The 11,937-nt window shown below is 38.6% G+C and overlaps 1 protein-coding gene across 1 annotated transcript; it reads right to left on the bottom strand.

Annotated features, from left to right (window-relative positions):
• Nucleotides 1-2,726: 2,726 nt before the first annotated feature.
• On the bottom strand, nucleotides 2,727-5,555 carry TDRP (testis development related protein). Its single transcript, XM_010192267.1, has 2 exons — nucleotides 5,454-5,555; nucleotides 2,727-3,171 (listed from the first exon to the last, which is right to left on the bottom strand). The coding sequence occupies exons 1-2, from the start codon at nucleotides 5,513-5,515 to the stop codon at nucleotides 2,826-2,828; spliced, it is 408 nt and encodes a 135-aa protein (XP_010190569.1). The 5' UTR covers nucleotides 5,516-5,555; the 3' UTR covers nucleotides 2,727-2,825.
• Between the last annotated feature and the right edge of the window lie 6,382 nt (nucleotides 5,556-11,937).

Consider the following 11,937-nt stretch of genomic DNA (forward strand, 5'->3'; position numbering starts at 1 on the left):
GCTAATAAATAAAAATACTCAGAAAGAACTTTGCTTAGAGTTAAGTGACTAGTTACAGCCACACAAAGCTTGTAATTCCCGTTATAACCACGCCAACAATCATGCAGATTGGCTACAAGAAAGCAGTATAAACTATATTTTATTTTGTGCAATCTCATCATACAATCTTAATGCTACCTTCTTCTAAACCATTTCACATAGACTGAAATGCAATTTCAGAACAAATATTAGGGGACATATTCTACACTTATTCCACATACGGAGCTGTGTATAGCTTAAGCCCATAAATGTATAATGTAGTTAAGCATCTAAAGAAGGTAAAAGAAAAGAGGACCCAATTCTGAAAACTCAGACAAGTTTATAAACAAAAGAGAAGAAAAGCTCACACCAGTGCGTTCTCAAAAGACAAATACATTATTAAAGCATAACAATAAATTATATTAAAATTAATAATGTTCATCCTTAGAACGGTTATTTCTGAGGAAATACCACTTAAAAAGCACACCAAAACTTTCGTCACTAGGAGTTAAACCTTAAGCTTACACATCTCAATTTCCCACTTGGACATAATTTTGTTTTATAACAGACGCCAGCTTTGTGAACGTATTCGTTATCATACATTTAAAAACAAATTAAATGTTGCAGATAAGCTGTGCATCAAACACATCATCAAGGTGAGAAACAGGCACTTGACAGTATCATGTGCAAGGCAAAACCTTTACTGGTCACAGTATAAAGAGTTTCTTCAGGAGGGAAATGAAAAGTTCTCAGCCCATCTTTGAGAGCAAAATACTAAGGGCTGCTAGCAGATCTTTTGCCGTTCAGCACCAACAACCAAACTAAATCCTAGCTCATGCCTTAGAGGGTATTCCATAAACTAGAAAAATGCAGCATACTTTACCCAAGAATACTAATTCTTTCCTATTATTAACCTCAGCATACGTACTTGCCAAAGGCAAATACAGAGTTTACTCACAGACCAAAAGATGCGATATAAATGCTAACCCTTTCTCCTCTATTAGGATTTTTTTAAAATATGTTATGCCAATTTTCAAGTACATTTGTCATTTACAAGATCCTGTTTTGTAGCACAAAACACTTCTGTTCTTTTCTATAAACTTGAGAACAATGACTTTTAACATCCTATTAACAGCGGAACAAAAACAGAAACATTTTGTTTGTTTCCCTCCAGGCACATCTCAACAGGAATCTCCAAAAAACCAGCTACACAATAAACCAGAAAATTATGCATGAATTGGGAGAGAGAGGAGAAAGAGAGAGCTAAGAAAGGAACAATGTGGCAGGGACAGAAACAAGGTACGAACTTAGAAGAAAATTGCATGCATCCCTTTTCATCAGCATAAGCTTCTTGCAAAAATATGTTTACAAGATATCCATTATATAAAGGTTAATGCTTTCTTGTAAAAACACCGACTTTCTCTGAAACACTACCTCGCTCTTTCGGGTGCACTGGCCATATTGCCAGCCAGTCAACAAGTTCTCCGTTCTGTTATACCAGTTTAACAATCAGGAGAGAAAAGGCCTACTGTTCATGTGTTATGAAACTTTGGGTTTGATTTTTTTTCCATGAATGTTAAAGTAGTATTTATATAGGTCATATAAACAAACTGGAAACCAACTTTGGATCTGACATCAGCCACACTGCTAATGAGAGAGAATATGCTAGAAAGAGGCACTTTTAGTATTCTTATATACATTTCAAACCTCAAGTTCAACACTTCACCTTCTTTTACTAAAAATTAAAGTATCAGTAGCTAATAAGACAGCTTTATAACAAAAATGCCTCAGAAGCTGTGTGTGCACACATACTTGCAATGGCTCAGTTACTCAGTTATCCTGAAAATGCCAGAGTATAATTCAATCACTGCTTATGGGATGGTGGGGTGAGGTAAAACAGTACAAAACAAAAGAGTTGTTTGTAGAATAAGGATCAGCTTCAGTAAAAGTGAAAACATCTGGCTTTCCATAAGAAGCAACTTGTCCCTGGGTTCAGGACTACGGATACTGAATATTGAGATCATCTTATACTCTACTCACTGCTGCTTTACAAATTCTCAGTAATTTTTATTTTTGGCATAACTTGCATCTTAAACACTGAGAAGCTTAGCTTTGTCAAACAATGTTCATTATAAAAAAAACCAAACAACTGACCAAAAAACCCCAAACAACTCTGGAAGACCCATTTGACCTGACTTTTGGTGAAGTTCCTGTGATGGATGGAATTATGCTGGAATAGTACTTTTCCGTTTCCTACACAGTATAGCATGTTGTGACAGATGAGCATCTTGTGTGCACAAGCTGAAGCATATGCTGAGGCTGAAGATTTGGAAAACAGTCTACTAAGGATAAGCATTCTCCCTGCAAGCAACAGATCAGTATTCTTAGTTAAAAAGGGACAGCATCAAAACTAAAATTTTGAGTGACCCTCAAATACCAGAAAAAGCCAGGACCTCAAGCGAGTGGAAGTTCTACATAAGGCAGTCAAATTTACAACCAGTGTATACATTCACTAAGGAATTACATTTTTTTGGTAAAACCAACAATCCAACATACTGCAGAGTCTGAATGTGAAATATAGGCACAAAATAGATTCTCTACTTATTTTTTTCAGTGTGGAAAACATAGCTATTTAACAATGTCATAAGAAAATTTACTATCAGGTGAGCAAAAGTTTGTAATAATCTGAATAAAACTAAGTACTGTATAAAGGTGCAATATTGAGCAGATTTGATTTTGGTTTAAACAAACGAGTAAATCATGGAACATTTCTCTTCTCAGCTCTAAAATATTTCACATTACCAGCATCATTCTAGTTCTTCCCAGTTGTCAGTAAGGTTACCTTTGCTTTGACGCCGAATACTGACCAGCTTTCCAGCCGATTTGATACTCCACCTGGAGCTGTTTCCTGAGCTGGCCAGGTTTGTGTATTTTGTGGAGCCTTTGGTTTCATCTTCCCAGCCCGACCAGGCTGAATAGTCACTTAGCGCAGCTGCTGCGTCACTGGCAGAGTCAGCAGCAGTGATCTGCGGTGGTTCCCATCCCTCAATCTCATCCGGTTTCCTAGATTGGACATTCTGCTTTATCACCAAACTGTCCCAAAAACCTGGCTTCTTTTCAGACTTCATCTCTTCCTTTAACTTTAGGTTTGTTCTAGAAAATAACAATGATGAGGTGATTCATTTCTTCATTTAACAACGCTTGCAATAGTTGTTAATAAACATTCAATTAATTCATTACTTTTTATAATAAGGACTGCTAATCAGTTGTCAGCTTACAACAGCACATCCCTTACTGTCAACTTCAGAAAAAACACCTACATGGACACGCAAGCCTAAATGCAGCAGAATCTTGCAGTGACATGGGAAGTGGACTGACTATGGCCATTTGTCATATTCCTTCTACTATCCTAGCTCTGGGTTTGTGTTTCAGGTTTTTTTGGTTGAAGTCCTAAATTGTTCTAATGCACGCTGAAATACTGCATCCGTTTCCAAAGGCAGCTCTGTGTAATTCACTGGGGGAAGGAGTGTAAGTCCTTTTACAATAGCAAAGTTTTGTCTACCACCAGCTTTACCAGTCACTATGTTCTGCAGTTCAATATACCTGTCATCACCTTGCCTGTTGAATCTTACCCCCTGAAACAGTTGATATACACAGTATTAGGACTTTAAAGATACCAGCAATTTTTTCACAAAGATCTGCACAATATTTTGAAAAGAGATGCTCTGGATGCCTGGTAAGAACTCCCAAAACAAACAAACAAAACAACAAAACAAAACAAAACACCCCATACCTCTAACCTTTGTTGTATTTTCTCTCTCAAAAAGACATTTGAAAGGCTACTCACATTACTGAAGGTTCTTAATGGGATAAGAAATGTAATCTGAATTTTATCACATTTGCAGTGTGGAGCATTTAAAATACAGAATGACAACTGTTTACGCATAAGTTTATATGTAGGTTTATGCATGTAATCAAATAACGAACCACAAGGAAAGGCTGAATACCAGTGGTGAAACACACAACCTTCGGGGTTCAATGAGCTAAACAGCAAATTGAAAGCATTATCTGCTATTAGCATACAAGTTCCTTAGCCACCAATAAAACCATCACTGAATTTTTATTTAGTATTTCTATTAAAAGAGCTTTTTTTTAATTCACGAAAGCTTGACACTATCATATTTCAATAGAAGGAACTGAAACAGTACCTTTAAAACTACTTTTCCTTAACTGAATTTTGAATTCATGATTAGATTTTTCAGAATTTTCACCTCACTAAAGCCAGTCACAGACTCTTTTCTCATATTTTGTTAGTGCACTTGAAAAGCAGCATTTTTTGTTAAAAGTAAAGTAAAAATCATGGCATGCCATTATAGGAGAATACCCCCAAATATAAAATACAGGCAGTTTCCACAGTAATGCTAGAATAACTTTCCACGTTTGCAGTAACTTGGTTTTCATACCTATGTTCTCTTCACTGGGCTATTTGATTCTTACATTCAGCATCAATTGCTTGAAGCAACCTAGCACCTTAATAACACCCATAAAATTGTGCAGGGACAGTAGCTGGGAATTTTGAGGCAGTTTTATTGAATAGGCTCAAATGGAAATGGAAATACATGTATTCTAAATTGTGTATATATATATATATATATACACACACATACATACACACACAAACATGCACCTCTACATGCACATATATACATTTTCATACTGAAATATGTATATTTCAAAGTAAACTGGAAACAAAACAGTCTTAACACACCTAATATCTGGCTGGAACAGCTGGACTGATGGGTGGCACATTTCTTTCCTGTTTGTAACCAGCGTAGTTAGGTAGCACAAGTAGGTAAAGGGTACATACACTTGTAACCGTAAAACGGTTTGTCCTGGGCAGAAGCCTGTTCTGTTCAGAGAACAGCTCTAACCCTACCATCAGCAGAACAGTTCCAAGTAAACACCTCAGCTCTGACAGGGAAGATTTGCAGATCCTGGTTCAGCTACTCCACTTAACCTTTTAAGGTGTAGACAAGACTTCAAAGGAGAAAGTAAAGCATATAAAAAAAGGAATTTGTAAACTCAATCATAATTTATTTCAAGAGGAAAGGGGGAGGGGGGGAATGACCCTTTTATTCAGAAACCTTTACTCCTTTTCTACAGTAAAAAATTATTATGCAGCTAAATTCCCTTTTCTTCCTGACAGATCTCAAAAGGTTATCTCAGTATCTGTCCTTTCCTAACACAGAATCCCTTATTCATTGTAAGCTTAACATATGCATAGTTTTGAATGCACATAAACCTTCCTCTGTGATTTAACTTCCAGGAGTTGAACACTGCTGCTTCTCAGTGTTTACCTTCACTACTTTGCACAGCTGTTTTCTGTTCCAGTTTGTGTATTTTTGATAGCAGACCGACCAATTAGTTTTACTCACCCTTTGGATTTTGGAGACTTGCATCCTGCTAGCAACTGCTGTTCGTCATCTTTATTGAACATAGATGTCACTTCCTTCCAACCCCGGAAACTTGCACCTTGAACCTATAGAGAGAAGTAAACAAACTCATCCATGTGAATTACAGTCTTACAGGGACAGAGTATAGCTGCCAGGGCTGGCTCTTGTTGGCTGATGGGCAGCAACAGCCAGCGGCTCCATACAGCCCACAGCGGGTGGCCACGCATTGATAAAGCACAGGTTGGGTTACAGCAGCAAGAGCTGTCCTGCTGAGCAGAGTGCAAAACCTTGCTGGTTTGCAGGGGCTGGCAAGTGATGGCAGTGAGGACAGCTGGGTGCCCGGGTGCTCTTCTGCAGGCAGGAGCTGCTAGCTCCCTCACAGGAAGAAGGGATCTCAGCAGCTTAGGAAACAGTCGAAGGGGCTTCAGTAGAGAGAAATGAAATGGACAGTCATTGCTAGATGACACAACATATGGGACAGCCAGCTGAATTCTGAAACTTTTAAGATTTAAGCTGCTTTGAACTCATCGTTCCTATTTTTAGCTCACCAAAACTGCTTCTTGTGGCCTTGCAGACAAAAAGGGAAGAACACTGGCTCATCAGTGAAATGGAACACGTAGCACTGGTGGCATTACAGTGTGCTCTCTAAATTTACTGTGAATCTTAAACATGTAGCATGAATTACTTTTTCAACATTATTAAGGGCTTGATTCCTTCTCCCCTGAAGGCAAAAAACATAGGTATTGACTATTTTTATTTTGATAGCATGCTTAGGGACTAACAGAATAATTCTGTCAAGCACAGAATATGAAAGCTGCTGTGTTTTCTCACAAAGTCTAGTAAGAATGGCAGAGTGAGAGCCTATCAGTGTTACTTGATTACATTAAAAAATACAACAATACATTATTAGGCATAATAAACAAAACAAAATAAAAATGGAGTTGTCAACACAAGTGAAGGCTAATTCATCACCTATTATTATAATTCATCCTTTTTGCAGAACTCATCGGTGTAAATTAGTATCAATTTGACATTTAGGTTTTAATTGATTACAGCTTATAACTAGTACATCCACGTAGGCCTTAAAACATGTAAGTGAAACAATCACCTACAAATTGAGCACACCACCAGACATGAAAATACTGGTACTGCCACCTCCTCACCTTTCAGAAACCCACAGCTGCTACCATTTCTGAGGGTAAAACAGTGCCCTTACCATACGTTACTTACGGAGCATTTCCATCGCTTGTTCTCCCATCCCACTGTGTCTTGCTCCTTCACTGCTCACCCACGTTCCCTACTCACATGTGAGCCACCTCAGCTACCACCACTGACTCAGGAGACAGAGCAGGACCATTTTAGGATCAGGAGGAAGGCCTAATCTAGAGTTTCCTAGCACTCAGTTTCACTTTGGTTAGATACAAATATGGACCCTGCTTTGGGCGAAGCTCTGGAGAGCTCTAAAGAGGGAAGGCTGAGCAAGCCCAGAGCAACTCCCAGCTCTTGTCCATGGGATATGGACACCACCAGGTACAGGAAGGACAGGTTCACCAGAGCCCAGGGGTTCCCCAGAACCCAGGCCTCTGCAACTGCACTGCTCGCCTCTTCCTAAACCCATGGCTAATCTTACCATAAACCACAACATTCCTCAGGGCTTCACAAGAAAAGCAACAGCTTCTATACATATTTTTTCCACCATGAGAAGAAAGTGAGTAGAGATTATAATAAGCAAACTCTCATGTTTAATTTAAACATACGCTTTCTATTTCTGTGTTAAAAATAGGTAGGCAGCTAACTTCAACTTTGCATCCCTGTGGCAGACTCACCATACCCATCTCACAGAAGACTGGCACTGTGGATAGCGTAAAACAGAACCAGGCAAACTGCAGATGATACCTTCAAACAGATAGCTTGTGTTTAAAATCCTGGTGTTTAAACTAACAGCATTTCCAAGCAGTACTCAACACTTCTGTGGTGTAAATAATGGTCTAAAACCCCATTTTTAGTCTCTAAAGGCCTAATCTTGTTCTCTGTTTCTGTTGTTCAGTTAAATTCTGTAACAAGTTGAACTCTGGTTTGGCTTCAAGTCACTGCAAAATAGTTACTCTGCAACAAACTTTTGGAAAAAAAAAGGAAGAATCTCCAAAAATTTAGCGGCTGAGGGAAGTAAAAAGTTAAAGAATTAAAAAAAAAAAAGAGAGAAACTCTAAAAAAGCATTTAGCTTTTCATATGTTAAAAAACCCCTTCAGCTTCTGTTACCTTACTTTGCTATTTCAGGCCTTTTTGGGAAGGAACCTTTATTACCATAGGCAAACCCACAACTAAAAGCAGCACAGAAGAACTCTTACTGCCTTCATCCTTTAGGCCTTAAACTGGAAAAAGACCCAAATACAACTCAGTAATCTAGTTTATAGATAAGCTTGTCTTTCTTCACTAATGATGTTTCATCAAGCCATTGCCACATAATAAATCTGCAGATTAAACAAACCAACCAACCCCAAACCAACAAAAAACCCACCAAAAATCACAATCCAACAAGCCACCTTGTTACTGGTTTTCGGGTAGCAATTTAATACACAGACAGACAACTAACTTAAATGATATGTACCCTTAAAGAACAGCACTGACAAGACTATATGGAGATAAGCATTTATACACACATTCATGTAAAAGAGGATATACCTACACATGCACCTTCTTTTAATCTAGAACATCAAACATACTTCACTGATACAACTCCAACCTTTGCTTACTGTTTTGGATATCCAAGGAATACTCCAGCCAAACAAAAAAACCAAACCAAAACCATTTCATATTAAAATCCTCTTAATAAATAGCCACAAGCTTTCCATATTTTTAACTTCTGATATTTTTAAATTTCATTTCATTAAGCCAAATTCTGATTTACAGATATCTTTAAGAACAATTATTAGAAAAGTTCTATTTGGTGTCCAGCAGACAGAGTGTGCAGGTCTCCAGATAAAAATTGACAAACTCTGCACTCTTTTGACCTGTACGTACATCAGTACCTAGGTACACATTGTGCCATTCCTTCAATATTTTCATAAACAAGTACTCCACAATGGACCCATGCCATCTGGTAGGTACATACAAGGATAACAACCACGTAACAGATTCTAACTGATTTATTCTTCTCTCAACTAGGCCTTAGGGAAATGTACACTAAACCTTTAAGACATTCTTCCACCACTTATCTATTTGAGGTTTCTGGAGGAAACACTGCCAGGATAGTCTACATAACTGCATCAACACTGAAGTAGATCAAATTTTGTTAAAATGCGATAAGCTTAATTGCACAGAGTCTAATGGATATTAAATGAACAAGACAGAAAGAAACCCCAGAAATGCAGAAGTAAAACCAGAACCTCTGCCTACTGTACTTAACCCTCCTCTTCTACAACTGCCTGCACCAGCGCTGGTTCCCTGAAGCATCTTTTCACTCAGCTGGAAAGCAGCTGAGTGAACACCACTTCTCAATAGTATTCTCAGTGGTACCATATTTAAGAATATAAACCTTAGCAAAGGAGGAGGTCAAATACTTATTTCCCACTTCCAGAAGCCTTTTCTAACTACTGTACTGTTCCTTAAGACAACCATCTTTCTTTTTGACTATGCTGCCATGTAACTCTCTCACATATTAAAGAAATCCCTCAAAATAGCCTGCTGCCTTTCTGTATTTCTTTTTACTAGTCTTCAAAGATTTTTAACTATGGACAAGCACCACCCACATATGCAGTACCACCACCAATGCAGCTGAACAGTTACAACTGTATCTGCTGGTAGGGACAGCTCAGGAAGGAGACCCTGAAGTCACCTTCTCTGAAACCATCATTTTGACATGAAGCAAATGCAAAGCCATAAAATGCTGGGAACCATCACACACACACAAAAAAAGATTAGACTAATTCAGACAGCAGGTCTGTAAATGGATACCCTCTATTTAGAGGAATGCACCCTCAAAACAATGATTCTTCATGTTAGGAGAAAAGGCCCTAGAAACTGGCCAAGCTATGTTCTCCCTGAACAGCATCTTCTGCTGCCACAGCCCAAGACAGAACTGCCCGACTGGGTGGGCCGGTCTCTGCACCAGCTGGGAATTTCTGACGTCCTTATAGAGCAGGTGGAGAAAGACCCAGATTCCAGGACAACCGGCTTCCCTGCAGTGGATGCCAAAGGAAGGTCAGTAAGTAATGAAGAGGACACTTTGGTAAGCTGGCTTCTCATCACACCGGAGTCTTATTTTATGTAACAAGATTAAAATCATAGAATGGTTTCGGTTGGAAAAGACCTTTAAGATTATGGAGTCCAACCATAAAGTTATGCAAAGTATGACAAGTCAGTACTGATATGGTCATAAAGCTCCAAGCCACTTGCAGAAGTTCTATATTTCATTTTTATTATGTAACTGTCTACATAAAACTCTAAAGTACTACTCCTAAAATTTTCAAAAATGTTTATATAAATTACTGACTAGCCTGCATTCTCAAACCTTTAAAGTATTTTTCCATGTGTCAGTGGAAAAATAATTCAACATCCAAAGTTTGCAGAATCACAGAGCCTTTACAGCTAGAAGGGTCCTCTGGAGACCATCTGCTCCAAGCACACTGCTCAAAGCAGGGTCAACTTGAGTAGGATCACATACAGCCGGTTTTTTAATATCTCCACAGCCGGAGAATCCACATTCTCTCTGGGCAACCTGTTCCAGAGCTTTTTCTTATGTTTAAGTGGTATTTCTTCTATTATAATTCATGCCCATTGCCTCTTGCCCACTGAGCAACACCAAGAAGAGTCAGACTCCATCTGCTTTACACTCTCCCTGCTGCTGCTGGTGTACATGCAGAAACCTTTCTTGTTGCTCTCCATCTTCCTCACCAGATTTAACTCTTAACTCCTTGCCTTTCCTAAACCCATCCCTGCGTGCTCAGAGAGAGTCTTTATATTCCTCCAGGTCACTTGACCCTGCTTCCACCTCCTGTATGCTTCTTCCTTTTGATGTGTGAGGTTTTTCAGGAACATCTTGTTCATCCAGACACCTGTCCCAACAGGCATCTAAGGAGCTGAAAACCAGAGCACAGATTCTTCCCCTTCCATAGGGAGAATTCCAGCTCACAGAGTATACTCTTTCTCCACCATGAAAATCTGCCATTTAATTAGCGTATCTTCTGGACCTGGGAGTACAAGTAGTCACTCCTAGAACACTGCGTCAAGGATGCAGTCTGTGCCCCTAGTCAAACTGTCTGCTGTTTCTCTCCCTCGCTCTCCTCCCTTCTGTTTTGCCAAAATGGTTCAGTATTGGTTGCCATCTGTGATAGATTCCCAGAGAGAAGTCTTATACGATGGCAGATCTGGTTTACCACACACTGCTGCTGAAAAGGGTCAAGCCAGTCCATTGCCTGCTCACGTTTATGCCACCTTCCTTATGCTATGCGTTTGTACCTGTGTGATGCTGTGGAAAACCAGTTCAACTCACTAAGCCAGCAGAAACCAAACTCTTTTTTTCCCTTTTTTTTTTTTTTTGCATACTTTTGGGTTAGTGATAAGAATCATCTCATTAGAAGATGTCAAATTCAGTCACCAAAGAATGTATAAGTTAGGGGCAAAAGAGCACCACTTTTGTAGCAGCAACTACTGGATAAGCTCAAGCATAGTCATCTATTGACTTTCTCCCATACATACAGCTTTGTAGATACAGTATGGCTTCTCCAAACTCACCCCATAAGCTTCACTCCACCCTTATAGTAAGTTTTTTCCACTTTGTTATCAGTACTGATTCAAGTGAATCAACTGTATGTAAATTGCATATGTTGACTACAATTTTCCTTTCTTTAGATAAAACATGGAACAAATGTCTAATGAAAATTAACTAAATAAAGTGTCCCAGAAAGTGACAGCTCCCCTTATATTGGAAGTCTCCTACAAAACTGAGAGGTATTATTACAAAAAAAATTACTTTAGGTATACCATTTTTCGCCATACCAACAAATTCTGATGATTTACATGACTTTCAGCTTCCCATACGAGGTAAACAGGCAACAAGTAATAAATGAACAAAGAGTCTACTACAAAACAGTAAAGCATCACTAAGAGGACTTTTCAGTTAATTTTACTGGCAAAAGTACATAGCTCATCATTAGAGCTCTGCCAGAGGGCAAGAAGGTTCAGGAAAAATTAGGCTAAAAGGCCACAAACCAAGAATACTAATAGTTTGGTATAAATTGAAGAAGTAGATCAGTCCTATAAGCAAATTAAAACAGCACATTGCACAAAAGTAGATATAGATGAACATGTACTAAAGAGGAAGACTATGTGTAAATTTAACTGAACACATTTAAATCCATCAATCACATGGATATGGTCAATATACATGAACACCTTATAATGGGAGGAAAAAAAAAAGCATAGAATTCAATCTAGTCACAGAATCACAGAACATTAGGAGTTGGA

The sequence above is a fragment of the Mesitornis unicolor genome, unplaced genomic scaffold (genome assembly GCF_000695765.1).
Source record: "Mesitornis unicolor isolate BGI_N332 unplaced genomic scaffold, ASM69576v1 scaffold48810, whole genome shotgun sequence".
Lineage (NCBI taxonomy): Eukaryota > Metazoa > Chordata > Aves > Mesitornithiformes > Mesitornithidae > Mesitornis > Mesitornis unicolor.

Excerpts from the sequence above, each read along its gene's own strand:
- TDRP (XM_010192267.1), bottom strand. The coding sequence starts at position 5,515 with ATGTTCAATAAAGATGACGAACAGCAGTTGCTAGCAGGATGCAAGTCT. Across the intron at positions 3,172-5,453 it reads AAGTCTCCAAAATCCAAAGG|AACAAACCTAAAGTTAAAGG; the intron begins GTGAGTAAAACT and ends GTTATTTTCTAG.